At 39.5% G+C, this 26,539-nt stretch overlaps 1 protein-coding gene across 11 annotated transcripts in view; it reads right to left on the bottom strand.

The window, feature by feature from the left end:
- ANK3 (ankyrin 3) overlaps positions 1-26,539 on the bottom strand; it is a 382,424-nt gene that overhangs the window by 109,182 nt on the left and 246,703 nt on the right. For all 11 annotated transcript variants that reach the window (XM_061374052.1, XM_061374053.1, XM_061374054.1 and 8 more), the window contains 3 exons: positions 25,323-25,421; positions 11,946-12,044; positions 3,992-4,090 (listed from right to left, as the gene is read on the bottom strand). In XM_061374052.1, the coding sequence (XP_061230036.1) occupies positions 3,992-4,090; positions 11,946-12,044; positions 25,323-25,421 (297 nt within the window). The remainder of the gene's footprint in view (positions 1-3,991; positions 4,091-11,945; positions 12,045-25,322; positions 25,422-26,539) is intronic.

The raw sequence follows: 26,539 nt of genomic DNA, 5'->3' as shown, positions 1-26,539 counted from the left end.
TTTGGCAAAAGCTATGTGGAATTTGGAACTTATTTGGTTGGAGTTTGTAGGCAGTTCAAGGTTAAAAAACCAGCCATACCATACCAGCAATGCTCTATATGAGGCTTATTTCAGCCAGCATAGCTCAGATAAATTGCTCAACTTAGATGAATTATGTGAAGAACAGTATATTAGGACTTTAAATAACCTAGTCAGGAAATTTCCTGTTTTTAAAAGCTGCATTAAACTCACCACTCTAATGTAGACTGCATATTCCTGGCATGAGAGAGTAGGTCAGAGCATCACTCAGTAATCACCCCAACCTTCCCTCATCCCTCCACTAAGTCTTTTCCAGAATTTGGGTTGTATGCATGCCTTACTGCATTACACACCTGTGTAGACTATTCTTCCCAGCAGCCAACATCAGTACAACAGCAAAAGTTTCAAGTGCGACTGGGATAAAAATATCTGAATGAGACCACTGTGATGTGACCTATTAGCGGCAGTGGTAAAGTTCTGCTTCATCATGGAAACACCTGAGAGATTCGTATTCAGGAACAAAACCTGTACAAAGAATTGTTTCTGCAGTGCTTAAATAGTTAATCAACAAGCTGCCAACATATATTACATTTCCAGAGTAAAAATAGGAGATATTAATATATCATCTGTAAATGACTGACAGTACACTGTGTTTGCCATCATGAAGAAACTTTTGCTCACAGATGTAGTGCCCTCGTGTGACAGCAGTTAGCAAAGGAGAAGGAGCAAGATAAAACCAGTTGAGGTCTCAGGCTTTCTGAAACAGATAATTTCTTTCTTCTCCCTTCCCATACCCATATCATAACAGTAACGACAAACATTCAAATTAAAGGTGGAAATACACTGTGAAATAATTTTTTAAAGGGACAAGGAAGAAGGATGTTGAAAACAAGCAGCCTAACACTGTCAGAATTTGAAAGCAGTTTACAATCAGTACTGAGAAGCAGACATTCTTGTACACAGTTATTTCTTTCAAGATCATCTCATGGGCATCTCACTTGTGATTTCTGTTGGCTTAGATAAGCCTCTCTCCCATTCTCAAAGGCTACTACAGTGGTTACCTGCATGGAAGCTTGCTACTACCAATGCATTTTAAATGTTTTCACTGTCTTCTAGTGTAGCTAATCAGTGGAATAAAAAAAAATATTAATTTCCCTCAGTTACCAGGTTCCCCTGATAACAGTTTATAATTGATTATGGTTTTAGTTGGTAGTAAACATGCACTGTTCTGTTTGATTTTTATAAGAAAGATCCTTCAGGTGAAAAGTGTCATTCTTCACAATAAGTGCCAATAAGCCACACCTACTGTTTGAGTAAGAAATTGTGAAGATTATATGGGAGTCCCTTCCAGGACAAACTGGTACAAAAGAGGCTGACATTGATGGGAAAGAAGGGAATAAGCAGAGCAGCCACATGTCAATTTGGGAAAATCAGCAAGATACTTGACAAAAACCTGTCATGGATGAGAAAAGTGCCGCAGCTAGCCAGACTTTACACAAAAGGGCAGGAGATGAGACTGGATGCTGAAAAAGTTAATGAAGATAAAATATCATTGGGATACTGACTTTTGCTATGACCTAAACCAGTCTTGCTCTTAATTATGTTGCGGTAGAAGATATTCTGCAATCTTACACAAGTCAGTTAATATTTCAATGTGCCTTCCCATTTTTAATATAAAAATATTACATATAATAATGTTCTCCTGTCCCATATCCTTGTTGCAAGACATAATTTACCAATGACTGTAAGAAGTGATTTGGTACTTCAAGATGAAGGTACTATATAAACACTGTTATCTTACTGCTTTTATGAAGATTGCCAAGAAAATATTAAAAGTTGAAGAAGTTCAAGGTCAACCAAAGATGCTGACAGTCACATGATACCTCTAAAAAACCCAGCCAAAACAAACCACACAAAAACACCCAACAAACAAAAAAACCAGAAGATGACCATGGAGATGAAATAGAGTATTGAATGCCTGAGTGGGTAAATAACATTATCACTGATACACAACTTATTTTGTAGCTGTATCAAAGGACTTTAATTGGGAGAGTGCCATTAACTCTGGGAAGGAAGGGAAAAAAAAAAAGTGCCAAACAAGCTGCAAAAAGCAGTAACAAAAAAAGATGGACACTGATACACAGAGATGTCATTTCTCATACAGAAAATCAATGGCATACTCAGGACTAGAGCTCAAATTCTTTCAAAGATGTACTCTATTTCCAGTAATATATGATTTAACTTGAAGAGAATGGAGCCACTTATTTTTGCAGAGGAAGTACCATAGTTTAGTGCCAAGTGAATGGATTCATTTATATTATTCAGAGGTATTGCTACTTCTTAGCTTACTTTCTGAAAACAGTAGAATTAACACAGCAGAAGGAAACTCACGAAGCTCTCAACTTTCTTCTGTTCACTTTTTAACTCATATCATTGTTTCCCTTCTGTCAGAGAGGCTCCTGTTTTGCTGAAGGTGCTTATATAAACCTCTTCAGGTGAATATCCAAAGTGCATCTTTCAGCCCTGGGCTATTTCAAACCCACTATCCCATGTTCCATCTGCCTGATTTTGGCTAGTGAGCTCTGAGCCGTGCTGTGTGAATCTGCTCAGGAAGATGAACAAATTAAAAACCTATAGGTCTTGAAAAGCAGGTTAAACTTAGGGATAACACCTGACAATACAAAATCCATATTAAAAAGAAATGTAGCTCCTTAGGAGAGGTTCTCATTTATGATGGTGGAAACCAAGTCAATAGGATTCACGGTTTGTTTGTTTTTTCTTTAATTAATTAATTGAGCTACCAGAGAGTATGGAAGAGCCTTAGTCCCTGGAGTATGAGCTCTAGGCTCTAAGAGTGGCAGTGGTGTGGAGATGTGCCCGAGGGGCTCCTAGACAGCCCCTTGCTGTCCCACCCCCGCTCGTCAAGTTTGCAAGTCAAGGTTGTGGGATCCCATGGATACTCCACATGCAGATGATGGGTGGATCCTGTCTGTCAGATTACCCATGACAGCACTTGCCAGTGACTCACTGAGCAGAGGAAAGCTGGTGCCAACCTCCCCAAACAAGTGCTAAATATATTCCAGTAAGAGGGGGAAAAAAATCCAAAGAAGAGGGAGGAGAACAGCAGAATATAGAAAGGTGCTGAGACAGAATAGAACAGGATGACAGAAAAGAGAAAAGAAATAATATAAGGAAACAAGAAAAGTTGCTGGAAATATGTTGCTTACAGACTGAGAGAAAACATGTAGTGGAAGGTTATCTTGGGAAAGAACCTCAACAAATCTCACAACCCAAATGTCAGCCCTGAATGGAAGTGTCATGGATTGTCGTGGTGCTACATAGCAGGCTGCTGCACTGAGATTTAAAATCAGCAATAACAGCACAGCAGACACTACCACCAGAAGAGCTCTGGCAAGTACCTCCTTTAATGCCAACCCTTAGGTCTAAAGCAAACTGCACACCCTGACAGGTGATTTGAAATTCCCATGAAGAATTTTGCGTGATAAATTGTAGGGAGATAGAAATTGGAGAAACTGATAATAAGGCTAAGTCCTAAGGAAATACGAGCTGTCTCTGCAAAAGAGACATTGCTCTATTTTTATCTCTTGTCTCTACTCTAGCCTTAGGGTAATTTGGTGCAAGCTGAAGATATATTGTAATCACCATGTATTTATTCCAGGACAGATACAGAGATTTTTAACTACTGAAATTCTGAGGAGTAAGTTACCATACATGCCTTTTTGGTTGGCACAGAAACCTTTTCTTGTGCATCTCGATTTAATACATTTTACATATGCAGACTTGCGCTACATACGGCATTCACTTCAGAGATCTCCCACACAGTTACTTTAAATAGCTATAAAATAGGAAAGCTATTGTCAAATCCTTAAATATATGAGACATATAGAATTACATAAAAAAAAAAAAAATGTAGTACAAGGATTATCCCAGCAGAAAAAACAGTACCAGTTACCTTGGTTTTGGAAAGAATAGGGGCACCACGATCCAGCAGCATTTCTACAACCTGTTCATGACCGCTTCTTGCTCCACAGTGGAGGGGAGTCAACCCATCCTGCAGGACACAAGCATTATAATCGGTTAATTTCAGAGACAGCAGTAAAATGCTGTACACTTTTTTTTTCAAATCCTATGACATCCGAAGGAACTAATTAATTCCTACAGGATGCTGCCCTTACACAACTGAACAGCCAAACCTGTTTATTCAAATGGACAGAGTACATTTTTAGTCTGATTTTCTAAACATGTAAATAGTCACATCTAATTGGTGCTCATGCAGTGGGCTACTTTCTGGCCTCCCTGTACATGCAGTAAAATGGTAAGTGCACACATAAGAAAAATACGAGATTGCACTTCGTAGCCTGCATGATTTGGAGACAACTGTGTCTTTCTTTTGTCAGTATGCATCAAAGTCAATGGAAAATCCTTCAGTCTGAGAGACAAAAAAAAAATGTTTCCGACTTAGGCTTTTTTTTATTACACTAATTTTGACAGGTGTATGTTAGATGAGAAAAACATAACCCCAGGTGATAAAAGTGCACTGGATTAACTCTGTCTCTTGTCTTGTAGACTGTACTTGTGTGCCTTCCAGGTGAATAACTGGTCTAGAGTCAAGGCATATTGTCAATATTTCTTTCATATGAGTTTGCTTAGTAATTGTTATCATCGTATTAGAAATACATTCCTTAAATAAGAGGAAAATTCTTTCTATGATTAGACTGATTGAATTTGATTATTTTTTGACTTGTACCTTGTTTACAGTGCTCAAATAACCTGCTCTACATGAATACAACAATGAAAGATAGCACATATGCCTTGAGTAACTGTGAGTAAATTCACATGGACTTTTTCAATGCCACATAACATAGTGATTGTTACCAATAGTGATATAGTAGTTTCAAGAAAAATAAGGAAGAAAAATTAATGTTTTTAGAATTAGTAAGAGCAAACATTTGATGCAGTATAAGCAAAACAAATATACAGAAGATAGTGTGACACAGAAAAAATAGTCAATTTTCACTAAGTATGTCAAAAGAGGAGCTTCTATAAGTAAGGTTGAAACTAATAAAAAAGAAAGATAAATACTTCTTCATTTTCCAAATACAGGCCGTAAAGGAAGGGGCCTTTTCCCAGTGCCTCTCAGCACTCTTACAAACACATGCATTGTTTAAAACACGTATGTTGTATTGTCTAAAATACATACATCACATCATTTTTATTACAAGGATTATCTAAAATTCCTTCTCACACATCCTGTGCTTGCCAATTCATGTACATGCACTCTGTCTCTGTATGACAGCAAATGCTATTAAGATACCTTCTTAGACATATTTGCCATGCACAATTACACTATTTTTTCTTGATAATTGTTAAACTATTACAATTTGCCGGAACACCAGCTTAAAGCCTGCAAAGTGTAGAGGGCAGCCAGGGAGGAGGAGAAAGACTTGCACTCTCCTGCTGCTGCTTTCTTGCCCTGCCCCAATAAGCCTATGAAAGATAGCAGACAGAAATTGCTGTGATTAACTTTTTCTGCTAGTGTCATTTAAAACTTGTGTGGTTCTTGTGCATGTTCTTCCACTTAAAGTAAGGCAAATGTTTTTGACACAGATGAAGAAAAGACTTTGGTTCAGATTTAACTTGATCAGGACTCAGGGAGTCATTTGTTCATGCAAGATGAACACAGTTTAGCTCACTATGCCCTTACTGCCACCTCTGGAGTTGATGCTATGGTCATTTCTGTTTCTTTCTTTCAGCACATGAAGTACAGGGAAGAGCATCTTATTAAAATGATACTAAACAAAGTAAAGATGTATTGCTCAAAAAATATAAGTAAAGACAGAGAAAAAATTTCAAAACCCATGACTGTTATGTCTATTGGCTGAATTGCAAATGTGCTGCCATAGCTTCACAAGTATTTAAAAAAGGTAATGCATATTTCCTGTACCAGTAGTTTCCACAGGCAAGGGCACAGCAAGTATTGAGCAGAACACAAACAACTAACGTAAAAATGTTGCCCACACACACACAAAAACACGTATGGGAAAGAAAATAAAACCAGGCAAAGTTAGGTAACTAGAAAACTGTAGGCAGGGGATGAAGATCATGCACATTACATTGTCCATTCTTTTTACTTCTTATAATTATCACATTCTCCAGAAACCTCAAAGAAATATACTCAAGATGATCATACACAAAACTAGAAGTTGAGGAACATTTTCCTGATTTTATGCCCTCCCAACTCATTTCACCAGCATACCAAGGGCAGCTCACAGAGGATGAGACATATTTGATCAACTTCAAGCACTAGATTAGCTCCTTAAAAATTACTTTAATGCTCCCCAGAGCACAGTACCCCAACTGTCTCATGGTGCCTATCCCGCAACCCCCAGCTTATGCCTATATCTGACAAGGCTACTGTAGTGCAGGAGGGAGTAGGCAGTCATGCTTGGCCAGCTAAAGCTCATTCTGGTCCACACAGTAGTCACTACCACCAGATGCGTCACATGGCATGACACATTACAATGCAATGTAGGTGCTTACTGGGACAGCCATCTATAGCTATTGTTAAGATGATGTCAGGACTCCCACTGTAAAGAGAAAATACACTTGAACACAGCTCATTTAGCTGCAGAGATCTTTCTTTCTTTGTATTCTGAAAAGACACTCTCTATTCACCTGGCCTGGTTAACTGCTATATGACACTTAAAGCATGTAAAGAAATGTGCAGAAGCAATCTGAAGAACAGATCACAGAAAGATTTTGTTTTAAAAAGAGAATCTGAGATTAAAAGAGACTGCTTGAACTCAGCAAGGCTTCACTGATTTTGTCAGGAGATTTTCTAGTTGCTTATTTACTGTTCATGTAGATTATACTATGTGAAGCATAAAATGTGGTATGTGTATTAGGCAGCAAACTTACTTTGATATGATAGTCTTCAATGGCTCAGAAAAAAACATTACAAACAATTATGACAATAATCTGCATATTAAGGACTCTATAAGTATGCACTGACATGATAAATCACATCTGTAATTGTCTACACTTCCTGAGAGCCTAAAAGCAGCTCCAGCAAAGTCAGGAGGAAAATAGGAGTAGTTCTGCTTAGGCACAAGCTTCCAGTAAGTATTGCACACACATCTTGGGGACACCTTGTGGACATCTTGGGGACTCTTTCTTTAGCTTTTATTTCAAACACATACCACACCCCTCCAATAAATGAGATCTAAGTACTGTTACTGGCTCCTGTTGAGACTTGGATAGCTGTGTAGCTCCCTGATCTTGTTCCTGGGATCACAATTAGCTTGAGGTTAGCAGATGATGGCGCAGACAGCTGAACCTCCCTGCTGCAGTGTTTCCCTTCCACCGCATGTGGCAATAAGGGCCCACTGAGCAGCATGTGTAAGCACAGATCAGCCTCCCTGTGCTCCCTAGCTACCCCTTCCCTTTCAGTGCTCACCTAGGATTTCCCTCACCTAACAGGATCATCTAGGCTGTACTCCAAACCCAGGGTATCCTTAGGTACCACAACTCTCATATCAGCAAACATCAGCTTCTAACCTAGTCTATAAGCAATGAAATTAAGAACAACACCCAGTAAAAACTTTACTGTGATGAAAATATTCAGCAAGGGCATGTCAGACTTTGAAACAAATCCCAGAGCCTGTCCATTGCCTTGGCAGGAGTGCAACAGGCACCCCAATCCCCTGAGCCAGAGGTAGAAGGCATGCTTTCCCAAGGGACCAATTACTGCTGCATCCAGGGTTCAGCATCCCTATCGCTGCTTAGTGAATCTCTGTGCATGTGTTTCAGCCTAGCAGGGCTCTGTATCTCATGGTTCCTCCATGCTTTCAGTCTACTGAATTATTAATTTCATTGGCACTATTGCAAACTGCCCCTTCTATACAATAGGGTGACAAATGAGGTTTGCTCTGAGTGCTTTTTGTGTGTGTAGGAAGAGTGCCAAGTCAGCATCAATCTTGTAGTTATTTTTTATCTTAATACATGTGGCTTTTCTGGAGCAGCTTATGTATGATCTAGTGCACCTAAAAAAGCATATCACACATGTTTTCATGTAGATATGAGTGTTGGCCTGTAAATTTGCTGCAAAATTGAAAGAATGCAGATTATATACACTTTTAATCCAGGCTAAAATTTGCTTGCTGCCTACTTCAGATACAAATTCACTTTGGCATATACAGTATTAGACAGCCAAAGCAAATCAAGCTAATTTAATCAACCTCTCTAAACTCTCTTCTTTTTAAAAGCCTTTTCTGGAAGATAGAGAAAACATAATCAGGGCAGCATTCAGTAAACATGTTACATGAGGCATTAACAGGTCTTTTAGTTAAAAGCATGAACAATAAAAGCTGCCCCCTATGGACAAAAGCAGCACATAGTTTTTGAGGAGTGCCCTTAAGAATGTGGTACAAAGTCCCAGGTGCCAGCTACTAGACATCTCACACACAAAATGGACAGATAAACAACTGGTTAAAATAAACAAAGTAGCATAAGCATGAACTAAAAGAAAAAAAAAAAAAAAAAAACAAACACAAAACCCCCAAACCAAAAATCAACTCCAAAAGCACACGGCTGGGTCTCAAATATTTGTAAGTTCATTTCCGAAAAATAACCTCATATGCTTAAACATTATCTCAACACCACACTGCAGTTTGCAGATGTGCAATGATATCTGTGCTGCTCATCAGATCCTACTCCTAATGAATAGGGAGAAACTGGGAGCCCATGGATGACTTTTACAATGATTTAAACAGGATAAGAATTTAGCCCTTCACATTAACCTTTGTGCAGTTCAGCACTGCAGTTTCCAGGACCATCTGCCAGCAGCAAACGCAAATGCTCTTGGAAATGACTAAGGAAAAGAAATAATTAGTCTAACTTATTGAATACTCAGGAAAGGCTTTATGTGAATTTATCTATAAAATGAGAATGTTTTTGAAAAATAAAAATAGACATATACATGGAGTGTATTTCCAGTACCCCATATAGAGAATGGATTGCAAGAACAGGGCACAAAATGACAGCTGAATAGCTGAAAATGTCACATCTAAGAGCCAGAATATCAAATCCTTGCCTTGTTAGTGTCTGCTCAACAACACAAACCAGTATCTTCTGCATAATCATTTAAAGGTGAAATACAGACCTCATACAGGAGAAATAAAGGCCTAGCAATTTCTTCCTCTGAGCAACAGAAAGAAGCAATTTTCAAGATTTTTTGTACTTTCATATGGGTACAGAGCCTTTGCAATTCATCTTTATGGAGGTATTTCGTGTTCCATAACCAACATTTCCAATGAATAATATCATGGTGTCCAAGACAAATACTATTTTAACCAAACCAAACAAAACAAATCTGCTCATCTCTTGAAAAACCTCTTTAAAAAGAAAAAGAGGGCATTCTCACATTTATAAATCTGGTAATAGGAGCCTCACTTATTTTCACTTGCAAACCCCACCTGTTTGTCAAGTTGTGTGCGCACTTAGCACACAGACCCGTCCCTCACAGAACACCAGGAGGCTGGGCTCTGAGTGGGTATCCAGCTGATAAGCATGACTTGATACGTGTTTCAGAAAGGTAGCTTTTACTGCCCTTTGTCTGTCAATACATTCAGTACTGGTGGTGATGTTGCAAAAGGGTATGACTGAAGCTTTTGTCACCCTGTATTCACATAAGGGCACTCTATGTCAGGGACATTAAGAAAAGAATGGTGCCTAAAAAAATGAAATTACAATGTTGACATACCTAAATTGTTCTGCCTTGGAAAACAACATTGGGTAGGGTAGGAATAACAAGAGAGATTTAGGAGGAACATGTGTTATAACGGCTCACAATAATCTTCGCTATTGAATATGAGAACTAGGCAGACACTCCTGAAACAATGTCCTTTTTCCATCCAGCACCACATCACTTTCAGCCTTCTACTGCCTCTCCTATTGATTTGTAAATCCTCCCTGATCTGCTCCAGTGATGCTCTTCCATTTTCTCAGCCATGCCACTGTCTGCTCAGTTCAGTGAGCCTCCTCAGAAAGAGGCACACGCTGCCCAGACCACAGGCTGGTAAACCCTTGCCAGGATGAGTCAGTGATGCCAGGAGCAAAACTTCCACTTAGTCACTAACTGCCAGAAAATGATGCCTCTGGTAATGCCAGAGAAGTGAAATGATGAGTGACACATGTACAACACAAGCAGGAGAAGTTATGCAAATCCCTTCTTATTTATAGAGAGGATGGGTGTTTAGGGAAGCAAGGAGCCTCTGGGGGAAGCCAGAAAAACAAACCGCCACTTCACGAACCACTCATTCATTGCCTTTCACCTTACTGTGAAGCTCTGCCAGACTTAGGAGCTGTTAATGCTTCTGACCTTTTCCTGGATCCTGCTTCTGTCCCAGCCTATATTTTAAGTTATATAAATTATCCTAATGTCTGACCCATGAGAAACGTGGTACAGAAAATGAAGCAGATCACAGATTTTCGTAACTAAAAGAAAAGAACAAACTGGAGTTCAACTATTTAAAAGTAGTGGTCCCCAATATTTTGGCTGCAGTGGGCCAATATGAATACTTGCAGAATCCCTTCCCATGTCCCTTTCTCCCCGCTCTGGCGAAATGCACATCTGTCATGCTACCAAAATGTGTCCCTCCCCACTACGCAGTAGGCCCATGACCCTCAGCCTGGCAGACCCCATGTAGCCCATAGAAGACTAGTATTTTAGCTCAGAAATTATCCCCAATGTTCACATTATCCATGAGAAGCCATCTCTCCTATACACCCCAATTAGAAAAATGAGAAACATTTTACAAAGAAATCACGAGCGACTTCTAAAAGTAAAACAGAAGAACAACTAAAGAAAAACATGTGGAAAGAACGAAGAGATGACAACATAAATTGACCCAGTTTCTGAATTTGCCACAGAAATAAAAAAACACAACTATGCCTAACAGGCACTGCAGGAAATCTCAGAGACTGCTGAAACAGTGGAAAAGCAAACAGACCTGTGGATACAGTAATAGCTGCAGGAAAAAATGTTCTCAGGTTATTCCTTTGAGTTGCTTAGAATGACACTGGTGGAAGTCTCCAAAATGGAAGATGGTTAGGTGATAAGCTAATTCATGAAAACTAAAATTGTCAAAAAGCTACAGGTACAGCTCCTGAAGGTTCTCATGTGCACAGGAACCTGTTGTAAAGACTGCCATGACAGCCCAAAATGACACCAGTTCTAGATTTACTTCCAAATATTTGAACTTTTTCCTTCTCTTTTTGTCACTGTGTAAGCAAATAAAATACCCATAAACTGGTTTGATTGGGTTTTAACTACTGCAATTAGATATAACCACATACATAGAGATTCTAAGTCACTCAGTGGATAGAATTAGGTGTCAACCTGATAGAAAACATCACTACACCTGGCACATTTGCTGACAAATCCAAGCCAGCACCTGAGCACCCAGTTAGAGAAAGGCTGAGCTTGCAGGAAACTGATCAGCAACACTGTGCTCTGTGACACTACCCTGTGGGTAGCAAAAAGCGAACACACACTGCAGTTCAAAGTTATGTTTTTAATATTCAAATTCTGAAATATCTGAATCGAATTCTTGTCTTCCAGTATTTTCCTGTATCCCTATCCCCAAGTAGCTTGAAGTAGCTCCTAATGAAATGTTCTACAAAGAACATGGAAAATTGCTGGTTCTGAGCTTTGCCATACATGGTGTTTCACACGTTGCTTTGAGAGATGTAAATTCTTAGCATCCTACTGCAACCATCTTTTAAAAAAGAAATGCAGTGCAGCTATGGCAGCCTGCCAGGAAGATGAATGATTTAAGCTGTACAGCAACTAACAAGTCAGAGGCAAGAATTCCACAGTCACTCACAGAATTCACACTTAAGCTTACCCTTGTTTTGGCATCGATTTTAGCTCCTCGATCAAGTAGGAGTTTGACCATATTTGCATTTCCCCTCTTCGATGCAACATGCAAAGGTGTGATATCATTCTGTGGAAGAAAAAAACATGTAAGTAAATATCCATTTGTCTTTCTTTTATGAACTCCACGATCAGTTTGCTCACAGAATAAATTATGCCCAATTTGCTAAAGCATAACACAGTGTTGTTTCCCTGGGAGCATAAAAGCAAAAGGAAGCAGTGTTAACCCACACATGTGAATTCCTGGCCTGATACCTTGACATACATATTATGAAGACAAACAATCAAGTTGTGGTTGGAATTATAAGAAGACATGATTGTGCCTCAGTTCTCAGCTTTTGCATAAGGGTTAAATTTATGCAATTTTACTGACTAAACCCTAGTTTAATTCAGATATGGTTGTTTCTGAGCATGTTACAATAAGGATTCAAACCTCACAATTTAATTTGCCTTGTAGGAGCTATGGAAAAGAAACAAAACCATTACATCTGCAGGTCTAATTCAAAAGTGACATGATGCCAATGCTACTTATTTCTGAACATTATCAGCAAACTCTGAAACCCTTTTAATCACCTTCGTTTCAGTTACATCACTAATTTTGCCTATGAACTTGATTCCTCTAATTGATGTAATACCGTACTTGAAGTGAGACTGCAAAGATGTGTATATGCGGTGCCTGGCAGGCCGGCAGCATGCAGTGATGCCACACATCAAGGACAGTTACATAACCAGTGTGTGCACACTCAAACACACTGTTTTAACAAGATGCAGCTAGGATGTTTCTTCATGCTCTGATGAATCCTTTATCTTATGTTTTATGAAGGCCACATCCTGTATATATTTGATCATACTGAGCCAAGTAAAAATAAAAAGGATATAAATAGGGCATGCAGCTACTGTATGTAGGCAAATATAATTTTAAAGAACACATTTCTGTGTATTCAGGAACAGGCATACAGCTGTCTGCATAAAACCAGCTTCCCCTTGGCTGAGCAGAAAGTGGTAAATTTTAGCGAGCATGTGTCCTATGGCTGACTGAATCAGAAAGGCATCCATACCCTTGAATAGCTGGAGAGCAGTGCAAACATCTTACCTGGCCAACATACTGTTAACAATGCTTCCTCAAAACTGCAGGTGAGTGGAGTTACAGAAAACTAGCAGTGAAAAAAGATCCCTCTAAGATGGGACAAGCTGACTCACAGCTTAATAATAATAATGCTGAGCACCTAATCCAATATGCTGCATTTTCATTTACACAAAATTTCACTATGAAGCTCTCAGCTACTAGAAAGTACTAATTAATATTATCACAGAGGTAAAATACATTTTAACAAGATGAAATGACAGAGCTTCTTTCTCCACTATTAATGATCATTACAGCACCAAAGCAACTACTATTTCAGGATAGCTTCTCATTTCCTTGAAAAATGAGGTAAAACAAAAAGACGCTTAGCACATTAACCAAAAAGTATGCTAAGCCTCGTCCTTCCAGGGATGTAAAACTATGGGAACACTTAACTTATAACTTGTGAGTTGATTTTGAAATAAAGAGTTAATTCAGTTTGACTGGGAGATGACACTGGATGTAATATGGGGTCAGTATATTACTGTATCAGCCACAAATGGGACAGAAAAAGAGAGGAGAAAAACAATTATGAGGAGATACTTTCTGCCTTTCCTCTTTTCTTAGGAGGAAAGATTTTATTGAGGTCAGAGGGACAGAAAGATTAATTCTAGTTTCCTGAGAAAATACGATAAAGGAAATAACTTTCACATCTTCAAGTAAAGTCTGGGGGATCACCTTATTCCACCAAAGAGATTAACTCAGTCTAATAGACTTTAGGGCCACCCTAATACAACAAAATAATTTACAACTAATAAATTACTATATCGTACACAGACAAGAAGTGCCTTTTCTAACCATCAATAAAGAAATGGAAGAGGAAAGGACAGAACTACAAAAGGTTGAACACATACATATTAAAAGTCTAGTTCTCATTCATTTTGACACTAAGCAAGATCAATCCAGTACAGCACAGGGGAGGGTGTAAGTGCATAAGAATGTGCACTTTGGATCTAATTGTTTGCCAGCTTAATTGTTCAAAGCTTCTGTTGCCTTAAATGAATGAGGCTTAATTTTAGAGTAGATGGATGAGTGCTGGCAGATAGATACCTCAACTACAAAAGAGATTACTTCCACTTGGCAGTAAAGTTTAAGTCACACTGTTTGCTTGCAATGGCAGGGTGTGTGTTTGAAAATTAAAATATCACTTTCATGTTTAAAAAGAAGTCCTGTTCAAATGGCCTTCATATTTCTGGTTAGTACTGAAACTATCAGGACAGTGTCATTCTCTCTCAGCTTCTGAGAGGGGCAAGCACCTTGGCTGGCAATGTAGGTAAATTCTCCAGCACCAAATGAGAACTGAGATCACTTCTGCAAGATGGAGAGCTACCAATCCATCTTCCCTCTATTTGGTCACCTGTCTTTATGAAAAACACATACATTTAATGTCTCAAGGATCTTGAAGCCTTGAGTTACATTTCGTTGAAAACAGGTAGGAAGTTTATATTAGGAAGAGATAGATGGACAAAGGATGTGATTACTCATTTGACAGTTTGTTAGGAAAAAACAATCACACACAACTACCCTGAAATAATAAATTGAACAAGAGAAATCAAGCAAATGAAACCTATATGGTCAGTGAAATACCTATCCTTCTGGGTGATCACACTCAGCTCCCCTTTCCTGGGAAAAGAGCACTGCAACACTCTCTGGGAAGGAGGATGCATTTTTCACTGTACTCTACTAACCTATTCAGAGAGTTCATAAAAAGAATTAAGAGACAAAGAAGAAAAAGTGTGTTTTAGCCTTTTTAAGCCCTAACAGCTCAGGAAAACACTGTTGGGAAATTAATAGAAAAGCAGAAACTGAATTTTGCCATTTAGCTATTTGAGATTTTACTGGTAGTAAACAATATGAAGTAATAATTCTGCAGACTGAGAATTCTGACTCCATGCAGATGAAGAGATGCATTACGTGAATGCTTGAATAATTGTACACTGAAGTTTAGGGCTAGCAACTTGCCTTTGCTTAATACTGTGTTGTGCCAAAGCTTAAAATAATTATACCTAAAGATATTATGCATATGGCCCATTCCCATTTCTTATCTGACAAATAAGAATGTGGACTGAGAAGTGAACAAAACTCAGACATCATCATAAGTGTTTCTGATGACAAAATGTAAAGCAAGCAATTCAAAATCAAGTTTTTTGTACATGTCACAAGACACTAGAAATAAAAAAAGCTTCATAATATGTGCAGCTTGCATGTAGGTTATTAACACTAAAACTGTAGTATCAGCAAACAATATAGCTGCCAAGCGTAAGGTTCTGAATTCTTCAGTAAATCAACAGCATCTGCTGTCTTCTCAGTCTATTTTTATCTGTTTGATCTTCTATAAATTTCTCCCTTTGTTCTTAAGATAGAATGGTAAATCAGGAAACTTTTGAAGATGTTTCCGTGCAGTAACAAAGCTGAAATGCCTTAAAAAATTTGCCATTAAAAGATGAGGTTCAGATGTAGAATGTCTGTTTGAATGCTTCTTGCCCTCACTGTTGAAATAACAAATGCTGGGTAGATCCCTCAACAATGAGATCTGACTTGCCATTCAACTTGAGTATTAACAAATTCTACATGGAATATGAGCCCTAACTTGTGAGACTAGCAACCTAAAACTATGCAATAAATGCTCATAGGATTATGAACCAGCATGTAGCCTTTCCTCTCCCTCTTGGCAGATTTCCTGGGGTATATGACTTTAAGTACTCTGAAGCTTTATATAGCTCAAAGTGTGACAAATTAGATGCATGCAGGGTTTTGTTGTTTTTTTTTTTTTTCCTGTTCCTCACAACATTGTGGACGGCTGTTTTACCTTTATCTCTATTCATTGCCTGCTGCAGCCACCACCCTCTCACACAGGCCCATGCCTTCCTTTGGAGTCTCACACCATCCAAAAATACGATGGATGAAGAGTGCCCTGCTTTTACATTCAGTGGCTTTGCTATTGCTTGATCAGAGGAAACACTAAGCTCTTTCAGCTGCAGCTCTCTATCTACAGCTTCTCAAGAAAATTTAAAAAACTTTTGAGTTATCCTGTCCTAAGCAACAAGCCACCTACTTTTCCCATCTGGAATAAGATCAGCTCCCCTTTGACACAAGGCATTATCAATCACAGTTCACAACAGTAGTCAGAATTACTCCTTTCTATTACAAGTTAACACAACAAATGGTTAGAAAGTCAAACACAGTACATCTTTTAAGTTTTATTTTAACACATTTATAAAAATTCCCCCTGGTTTCTGGTATGCTGTGCTGCCCAAGAGGATTGCATCTCTCTCCCATCAGACAGTGTGAGTTTACAAGCATAACGATGCCAGTAAGAAGAAAAGTAAATGTTTGCACTTAGAGTAAGTGGGTTCTGAAGTGTGCCTTTAAAAAATAGCACACAAAAAAACAGGGGTAAAACTTTTCTAGTCATGTGCTGCATTGTTTTAAATGCTGACTGACATTGGTTTAAATGCAGACTGAAGAGGTGGGCTTGTGCAAACCTCAAAGCTCCACAAGGTGAAGTGCAAGGTCCTGCACCTAGGTCAGGGCAATCCCAAGCACAAATACAGGCTGAGTGGAGAATGGATTGACAGCAGCCCTGAGGAGAAGGGATTGGAGATGTTGGCTCATGAGAAGCTCAACATAAGCCAGCAGTGTGCGCTCGCAGCCCAGAAAGCCAACCGTATGCTGGGTTGCATCAAAAGGAGTGTGACCAGCAGGACAAAGGAGGTAATTCTCCCATTCTACTGGGTTCTCATGAGACTCCACCTGGAGTACTGTGTGCAACTCTGGTATCCTCAACATAAGAAGGACGTGGACTTGTTGGAGCAAGTCCAGACAAGGACAAGGAAGATGATCAGAGGGCTGGAGCACCTCTCCTATGAAGACAGGCTGAGAAAGCTGGGGTTATTCAGCCTGGAGAAGAGAAGGCTCTGGTGAGACCTTAGAGCAGCTTCCAGTACCTAAAGAGGGACTACAAGAAAGTTGGTGAAGGACTTTTTACAAGGGTATGTAGGACTAGAACATGGGGGAACGATTTTAAGCTGAAAACAGACAGATTTAAATTAACCATTGGGAAGAAATTATTTACTATGAGGTGGTGAGGCACTGCTACAGGCGGCACAGAGAAACTGGGGATGCCACATCCATGGAAATGTTCAAGGGCAAGTTGGATGAGGCCTTGAGCAGCCTAGTCTAGTTGAAGGTGTCCCTGCCCATGGCAGGGGGCTGGAACAAGATGATCTTTCAGGTCCCTTCCAATCCAAACCGTTCTATGATTCTATGACTGGCAGATTTTTAGATCTGGCAATGAGAAGACTCATTGTCAGCAGTATGAGGACTTGATAATTCTCTTTGCTACCAGTGTGGGAACTTATTTCCACCTCTGAGATCTCCTCCCCGCCACCTGGTGGATTGTAGCTTTAATCAGAAATAAATCACTTTATTTGATTAATAACCAAACCAAAAACCAAACAAAACATTTTTTTTTACAGAAATTAAATTTTCAGATTCACTCAGAATTTAGTAATATTGTCCTTCTCAGTTCTCAAGTGAGAGCAAACTCTGGGAAGAGCTCAATATTGACAAGGTATGTGTGAATAAAACAGAAGCTGAAAATAGCCAGACTGTTAAAGAATAAATTTCCCATAGAGTCTGGAAAATCCCTCTATCATTAGGGGTTTTTAAGGAAGGAGCATAATGTTGGTTGTTGGTTGTCATACACTGGAATTGTCACCAACAACACTGTATGTATATTACCACTATTACCAGTTTCTGGAGGTATAAGAAGATTATGCTTTGCACATGAAGACTGTCATATGCAACAGTGCAGCTACATCAACATGTTATATATGAAAACACTCAGTATTCTCTCCTGTACTTTTCTGCAGTTCAGAATTGGAGCTATAATACAGCAGAGCCCCTGCAAATTCTTACATAGCAGCTACTGGGATCACCAAGACTTGGATAAGATGTTCAGAAATTAAAAAAAATGTGGGGGGTGGAGTGTATTGAAACTGTCAGAGACCATGGGAAGGAGGAACTACAGCAGGCAATTAAGAGTGACCCATCCCTGACTGGTACTTGGAAGATGTTGGAACTGGCAAGGAACAAGGATGTCGGAACAAAAGTGATGATAAGAAAATCAGGTAGACCTTTCACCTGATGTAACCACAAGGCAAACACAGATGTGCTTGGCTAATTGCTTGGAAGCATATAAATATCCTGTAATCTTTGCAATAAATGATCCAGCTTGCACTCTACCTCTGGGTCTGTGACTCCATCCTCACAAAAAATTATAGATACAAACACACAATCAGGTGCTTTCCAGGAAGCCTTACTGCAATGCAGTTTTTCAGCTTTTTTCTCCTCTACTTAATGTTAGTAAGCCTTATATTGTGCTAATTTGGTTCTTGTGGGCTTATATACTTATCTTTCTTCAGGTCTGAGATGTATAAAATGAATCCTTTAAGAAAAGAAGAAAGAGGATAGCAGTGAGCTGTTATGGCAAACTACAACTAGGGAAATAGAAAGAGCTTTTTCTTTTATGTTACTGTCACTTACATATTGCCTACTGGTTTTGATGAGCTAATGGTGTTCTGCTCCTGCACCTCAGGGCCATTATTAATGCATGTTGTCCTCACACCACCCTCTCAAAATTACCAAATCCCTTTTTAACCTTCCAGTAAGCAAACTTTCTGCAGGCAAAGCCCACTCCCAGTGGAACTGAGATCTCCTCTAGAATAAGGAGTGCTGCGTACCAGGAAGGCTGTTCACAGGGTTGGATGAAGTTTTATGGCACAGTGACTAACTATTGCTTGCTTTGGCAAGAAAGATACGGGCAGAGGTCAACTCCACATAGAGGATTCCCTTGCCACCTGAAACTCCTGACTTGCTCAAGTACAAAGTGGGTGGGGAGGTTACAGAGGTTTCTTTCAGCTGTTGCTCTGGAACCTGCAGGTAACAATTTGTTTCTTCCTTTCTAATCACCTTTCCCCTCAGAGACAGACAGAGCTTCAGAGGCATTTCCTCACCTGGGCTAGACAGATCTTTCCACTGGTAGATAATCCCAGACAGAAGAACGGTATCTGAAGACTCTGTGAACCCCCCCCAGAATAGCTTTTTCCTAACCATAATTCACAGAAAATACAGTTTACTCAAAGCACCTTTCTCACCTTCCTGGTCTTCATAGCAGCCTCAGAGAATCAGCAACAGCACATTCCTGTGCTGAGTTAACACAGGGCAGTCTGCACACATCTCCATCGCAGCTAACTGGGAACTGCAGCAGATAAAACTGCCTGCCCTCCCTGTGCACTGCTCAGGGATACATACCCAAGCAAGGCCTGAATGGGAAAGGACAGGCCATCTGTGGGGGCCTGATTTACAGCAAAAAAAAAGCTTTCTTGCACAGGATACCATAAGTATAATCAGACTGCTAAGGAAACTGTTTTCTCGTTCCTTGCAATGACTGTTACTTGCTTTAGCATATATGTGGATACACCTTTCCAAGTCCTAGATATTAAAGTGCAAGGCAGTCTAGATCATATTTGAAGGGATCAGTAGAGATAAACAAGAAATTCTTCTGTGACTTGTCCTTTTTCTCCAGCATCCCACCCACCCTTAGACTGAAGATGCCCTGATTCTGGTAAAGAAAGTCCAGCCCATGGTATGAAGCGCCTGCAATAGCGTCTACCTCCAGAGGAAGCAGCTAAGATGGGAGCACAGCAGTTTTCAATGTATGGTCCCTGTATGCCAGCAACAGATCTCTTGAACTGAAAACCTGGAACAGGAGAGCCCACTTGGTAGATTTCACTTCTCATACTAACCACTAGGTTAACAGTTACAGAAAATGGGAAGTAGACAGCAAATTTATTGAAACTCTAGGTAATGGACCAGGTACAGTTTAATTCAAGGGCTAATGAACAATATTATTATTAAAATAATAATTTTTTTATGTTGAAAAAAAACTATTAAATAGTTTGACTTAAAGGTCTTTGGCCTTCTGTCAGTTTGTAACTAGGATTTATCCACTCCTTTCCAATGTCAGGTGCCACTGCCACTTAAGAGAATGGTACCTGGAACTGTTGGGATCCTTCAAAACCCAGGTAGTGGCTGCATGCACTTGTCACAGTTTGGCTAAGAAAGAAGACTTGCTTCCCCCTCAGTTACCCTTTATTCCCTTCCTCCACTTCTCTAGTCCAAATGTGATTGCCTCCCAGTTAAGTAAAAGGGAAATATGGTGATTCAATGAAGGGATTTCTTTAGCTTTTACAGATTTCAGAAAAGCATAGGCACACGCATGAAAATGTACTACAGAAAACAAAGATGATGAATAGAATAAAATGCCTGTCACTTCTACAGTGCATATCCTGCCAGTAACTGTGGCACGTTTATTGCCAAGTTTGAGCCCAAGAAATCAAGCAATTTGGAATGAGTATTTTTCCTTCATTAGAAAATGGCACGCATCCAGCCCAATAGGAGATCTTGTTTCACTTGGACACAAGTTATGAAGGTTTTGGACCTGCCTCCCTGAAAACAGGTAGAATCAGGGGCACCATAAGCCAATTTGCTGAAATGATCTCCATTCATCCCACATGGAACTTTCTATATTATGTCATCTTCCCTGCACTTGCAGCAAGGCTAGAGAAGAAAGCACAGACACATAAGCACTAATGAGATTCAGTAGAAGAGCTGACATGAAATCAGTCATTGGGCTAGAAGAGCACAAACCAAAAGCAGGTATATTTCCAACCCTACCAGCCTCCAAGGTCAGCAAGCACACAGGCTGGCAGGCACTGTAACACCTGCAAGAGTTCCTGGACCTATGCCTATTTTTCTTAATGCAGTGAGAGAAGGGAACAAGTGAGTATATGACAGCTGAGAGGCAGGCAGGTGTATACCAGTGGGGATAAGGGTAGCAGCTGCTACTGCATCTCTCTGGGGACATCATTTACTTGCAGTACAGCACCACTGCTCACCTCCCCACACACTGAAAGCTACCATCAAGCTCATGTCTTTCCCTGACTTCCCTGTTGGAAGCACCTTCTTCCTCAGGCCTCTCAGAAATGCACTGAAAACACAGCAGATGAAGAGATCTCCTTCTCCTCAAGTCTGCCCTCCTTGTTCTTAGGTCTTTTCCCCAGCTCCTCTTTTCATCACACTTGCCCTTGTCCTTAAAGCCCAGAGTTTTGTCTTCATTCTACACATCCGTTCACATTTTGTCCACCTTTCCCCACGTTAACTGAACTGATGGTGGGAGCTGGCAATTTATCCTGGCCGCTCACAGGTCTGTATGTTGCCCCTTCCACACAAGTATCTTCTGTTACCATAATCTTCTGCTCTTGTTGAAATCTCTCCACAGAACTGATATTTGCCTAAACAGTTTAAACATAAATTGAGACATAAACAAACAGCGTTGATTCATATTCATTTAACAAGAACAAAGGAAAAATGGTTGGTGGTTTGCAAAAGCACAAAGTGCTTTTGACACCCCCATCCTGAAGTTTGTTCTTTGTACTTCTGAAAGCTACAGTACATACACGTAGTTTGTTTTAGTTGGGTTACAGCCCTTCCATATCTTTTCTCTGCTACTTGTCGTAGATTGTCGACAACTCAAACAAGGACCCTTTTTCCAGAAGGGAGACAGCACATCCTGGATATTGTTTGCAGAAATTAAAACAAGAGGCAATGAGGTGGCAGTGGTCCATGAAGCTGTATCTGTTGGTCATTTTTAGGACCTGTTCTAGTAGTATGGGTAGTACCTCTACCTGTTTTGCATTTTGGGGAATCAAGAATCAAGCAAGAGCTCTGTTACTTGGTGTTGATAATTGTACTTCACACGCAACTTATACTGGTGCTCTGTTTGCCTACAAATTCAATGCTCTACCAGAATCTAATTAATCTTTCTGTAAACCATTTTCATTACCTGCCATCTGATATGCACTAAAGAACAAAATTCAACCCCATATTATTGTTATGTATGCTACAACTCCTTCTGTCACTGCTACTTTTTCTATATTTGCAACCACCATACAGTAGAGATGTACTACTCTGTAAGAGATGTGCTCCCTGGATGCCCTCCCCAGCTATGACAAGCACAAACAAGCCGTTCAGCACCCCGAGTCACAGCATCGGCCCACTGCTCTTTCAGGCTGATGCCATTTGCCCTTCCCTGGCTATCTGAGCAAGCTGCCTTTTGTCACAGGGAGGGAGAACCTCGAATTTCCAGATCTTGAGGAAAAGGGGAGGATGGCCTTATTACTTTGTGTGTGGTCTCCACCAGTGCCCCAAATCCAGAACAGAGGTGGCTGCTGAAACCTAAGATTCATTATTTGATTAAAATAAGCAGATGATGCTTAGTGATACTGGTACTAAATGCTGCTAATTGCCAATGTAATAGCACTGCTAATTCCTAATCTTGGTTCTGAGTGGAAAAGAGTGGCCCGAAACCACACTCATCTTCCTTGCTCCTGTGATTAGTCTATCAAATATGAATACCAAGGCTTGTGACAATTTGAAATGCCTTAATTTTCTAATCTGGTCAGTTTAAGGACTTGAGAATAAGAGGTCAATGTTATTAGTGAAAGCAAAGTGTGCTTCCCAGAAACTTTTAACCCCCAAATCTATTCTAAGCTTGTAAACTTCATATGGATCTAACCTAGGACCCCTCTCTTGCCAATAACATGAAATACATTTAGTGATGAATGTGATTTGGGAAACATAGTTTCTGGGGGATACATGAGAGTTGGTGCTTACCTTTGATACTGAGCTATCAGCTTGAACCAGTATCTGCTAATACTGTTCTCACCAGCATTAGTAGGTACTGGATCATGAGTTATAACAGTGTCTTTTAGCTTTGGGAATTTATCTTCATTAAGAAATCACTGAATGATATTATGTTGAATGAATAGTGGCCAGTACCAACACTTCTGATCTGCGCTTCCACTTACAGTTTAAAGAAAACGTTTTGGGTCTGTCTTTGTTCAAAGTGTGTATTCCCACTCTATCACACCCTGAACCAACTCACCTTAACAATTACAAACAATCTCTAAAAAAGAAATATTCAGTTGCTTTGGGGTTTTGTGTTTTGGTTGTTTTTTTTTTTTGGGGGGGAGGGAGTGTTGAACATGACAAGTCCTGTGAGAAAATAAATAAAAAGGAGCTGTTGAATTATCCATGCCACATAATTCCCCTAATAATTAAACACTATCTTGAACACACATTGGGATTTTTTTGCCTTTTCTACTTTAATTGGAAGGTTGCTTCAGAATCTCATTACCAATATTTAATATCCATTATTAAACATTTATTAAATAATATTAATTATGAATACTTAATAGTAAATATCTAAAATTCTAAACAACATTTATTATTATTTATAACCACTTGATACCTATTTACTCTTACATTAGTATTTGCTTTCAGTTTGGATGCCTCTTGCCCCCTTAAATTTTTCTCTTTGTTGTCCTAGAGACCACTACCACATCTTCTGCCTGGCTTTCTTTTGGTAAGACAAATTCTGGCACAGACTCAGGTTGTTTTGGTGTGGTTTTTGTTTTGCTTGGTGGGGTTTTTTTTGGTGGGTTTTGTTTGGTACTATGGAATAACCTGCAATCATATTTGCTTTTTGGTGCTTTTTGGTTTTTTTTAAACCTTATCACAGAACCTGGTGAACAACTACTATAGACATGTCCTCCCTTTTCTTAGTTGGTAGATTACTGCAGAAACCAACAGGAGAAATATCTTTAGCTAACTTTGACCTGTTTTCTAGTACAAGTTTCAACACATTTTCACATTCTGTTGCATACTTTCTGTACTGACAACCATTCCTGGCTGTGTGTCAGCAGAAATTCCATAGGCATTTTCTTATTCATACAGCCCAAGCCATTACTGAAGAAGCTAAGAAGCAAACATTATTTTTTTTTAAACTTCCTTAAAAAGTTCTATCTCCAGCATTTTCCAGTACTAATCTATTTTAAATGTTAGCCCCTTTTCTATTTATCTGCATGCACCTAATTATTCTCTCTACTTTTTCCCTCTTAAATCTCTGCATACTTCCATGGCACTTACTCAGCTTTCTGCCCATATCCTCTCTACCCTACCACTCTCTAGCCCTCCATCCCAGTTCATTAAATTTTGTGTTACCTCTGCATTTGCTTTTCTTTTATCTCTGGTCTTATGTCTGGCACAATCTCTTTCCCTGCCCTTCATATTACTGTATCCTTGTTCATATAAATTTCTTCATTTTCTTGCCCTTTCAATGGTGTATAACTTCCCTCTCTAATTTTCCGTCCTTTACACTTCTGCTTACATTTTGTTGTTCCCACATCCTTCCAAACCTGACCACACTCCTTCACTCCAATATTCTTCTATGGTCTTCCAACAGACCCAAGCTGTGACAGCAGATGCAGTCAAACTTTGTCCCAGGCTTTGAGATGAAGCCCTGCTGGCACCAGGCTGTGCATCCTGCCTGTGGAAGGATGGACCCACTTCCCAAACAAAACAATGCAGCTAAAGCCACCCATCAGCTGCTCACCACCCAGGCCAGAGTGAACCAAGGAGGCACCAGGAAAGACCATAACGTTTCCCTCCTGGCTCCCAATACTTCTTCATACATCTGAGGAACTACCCTGTCCTTCTGTGGCCTATGTCATGACTTCTGTGCACAGCTTACAGGGTCAGAAGTGTTAGTTCTCCCACTCTTGCATGGCTTCTGCCATACAGCTCCCATTATCAACTCCCCTCTATTTCTATACCTCATTTTCTTTTTTTAACCTCTACAGTTTTTCAGAGCTCCTTTCAACGATACGTGGAATTAATACATGTTAATACATATTATCTGACACTCGTATATGCATAGAAGGCACAGCTACTTTATTCACCAGTACACCTGCACTTTATGTTCATTGGAAACTACTGCATATCAAGGACAATTTGCCAGGGACAGCACTCCTGCCATATGTTAAAGCTACAGGTGGAAGCATTTATATCACTGAATCCTAGGCTACCTTTTACAACACTGGAACTATGAAAGGAACAGAAGTTTTCCAAGGTGAGGACTAGAGCTCAGGTTCAGTTCAGCAGCCCAGGGCAACTCCCTTTGCACAGTATGATAGTGGAACAGACCAGGCAGGCCAGGCCCCTTGGTTGGCAAGAGCAATGTACCTTTCCACACCTTTGTGGAAAAAAGTGTTTCAGAGTGATAATTAAGCAAGCTAAACATAACTAAGATTTCACACTTACCCTTGCAGTGAAGTCCACAGCTGCACCCCGATTCAACAGCAACGTAGCTACGTTGATGTTTCCATAGTGAGCGGCTATGTGGAGAGGAGTGAACCCACTCTGGAAAAACAAAAGAAAACCAATAGATACTGGGTTTTTATATCTCATTTCTACTCCAAAATTTGTATCACATCACTGACAAAAGCTAGTAATAGGAGTATGCTGCGAGTCACCATTCCAATTATGTACTAGTTTTCACTCACTGACATTTATTTATAGGTTCTTAAAGAGTCTAAATAAAATCATATTGCTATGCAGGAGGGAAAAAAAATAACATAATTATTCTAGAAGACCAGAAATAAGATAAAACTTTCAGTTATTCCAGAAAAACAACAACAAAACATTTGAGTACTAAAGCAATGATCTGTCTTCTATAAGAAATTAATTTCTAACTAGAAATATCTAGCTGTTACTGGTATTATGTCAGTATTGCAAGTCAAATCTCTTAGAGATTCTTTGCAGAAGTTCAGATACAAATAATTTAATGACACTTGCTAACAGTTTTTTATAAATTTAAAGTAGATGCAAATGAAAACAACATCAAAGACAACTTTAACTATTAATATGGACTTTTTTTCCAAGGGTTAGTACCATGAAGATCAGTCTCCCACTGTGGGCAATCACACTGGGTTATGTTCAGACACCACAAGTTACCACCCTAATTAGAAAATGCCTTACTGATAAAATTACTTCAGAAACTTATTTTCATATATAAGTAGTTTCACTTCCGTTTAAAAAAATGCTAAAACATGCAGCAATTCCATCAGTCCTGCAAAATATGAAACCTTATGGGAACTAGATGCATTTCTAAATTGTTAGCAAGCCATGCTAGCTGCCACTGCCTTGCTTTGGGAGTTTTGCAGGTATAAAATCACTCTCAGATCATTCTATTTGCTGACACCATCAAGGTAAGTGTCATGCAGAAGCCTATAATCAGACCTGGATGCACAACAGGACAGGGTTGTCTGCAGCTCTTAACACATCTGATAAATATATGCTTCATAAGAAACCCTGAAAACTCCATCTCTCACAATATGGCTTTTTTACAATGGCAGTTAGTTCTCAAGAGTGCTTACTCTTACTTTGAAACACTAGTTTCAGCTGCAGAAAGCCCTGGTGTCTAAACTACAGTCTTCTCTAGCACATGCTAATTCATTTCATCTAAAGCAGGTATCTAT

Source organism: Neopsephotus bourkii, unplaced genomic scaffold, assembly GCF_033783945.1.
Source record: "Neopsephotus bourkii isolate Nb327-2 ecotype Australia unplaced genomic scaffold, CSIRO-AGI_Nbou_v1 NB_1634, whole genome shotgun sequence".
Classification (NCBI taxonomy): domain Eukaryota; kingdom Metazoa; phylum Chordata; class Aves; order Psittaciformes; family Psittacidae; genus Neopsephotus; species Neopsephotus bourkii.
Note: the sequence above shows the minus strand (reverse complement) of the source record. Positions and strands in the feature narration are given on the sequence as shown.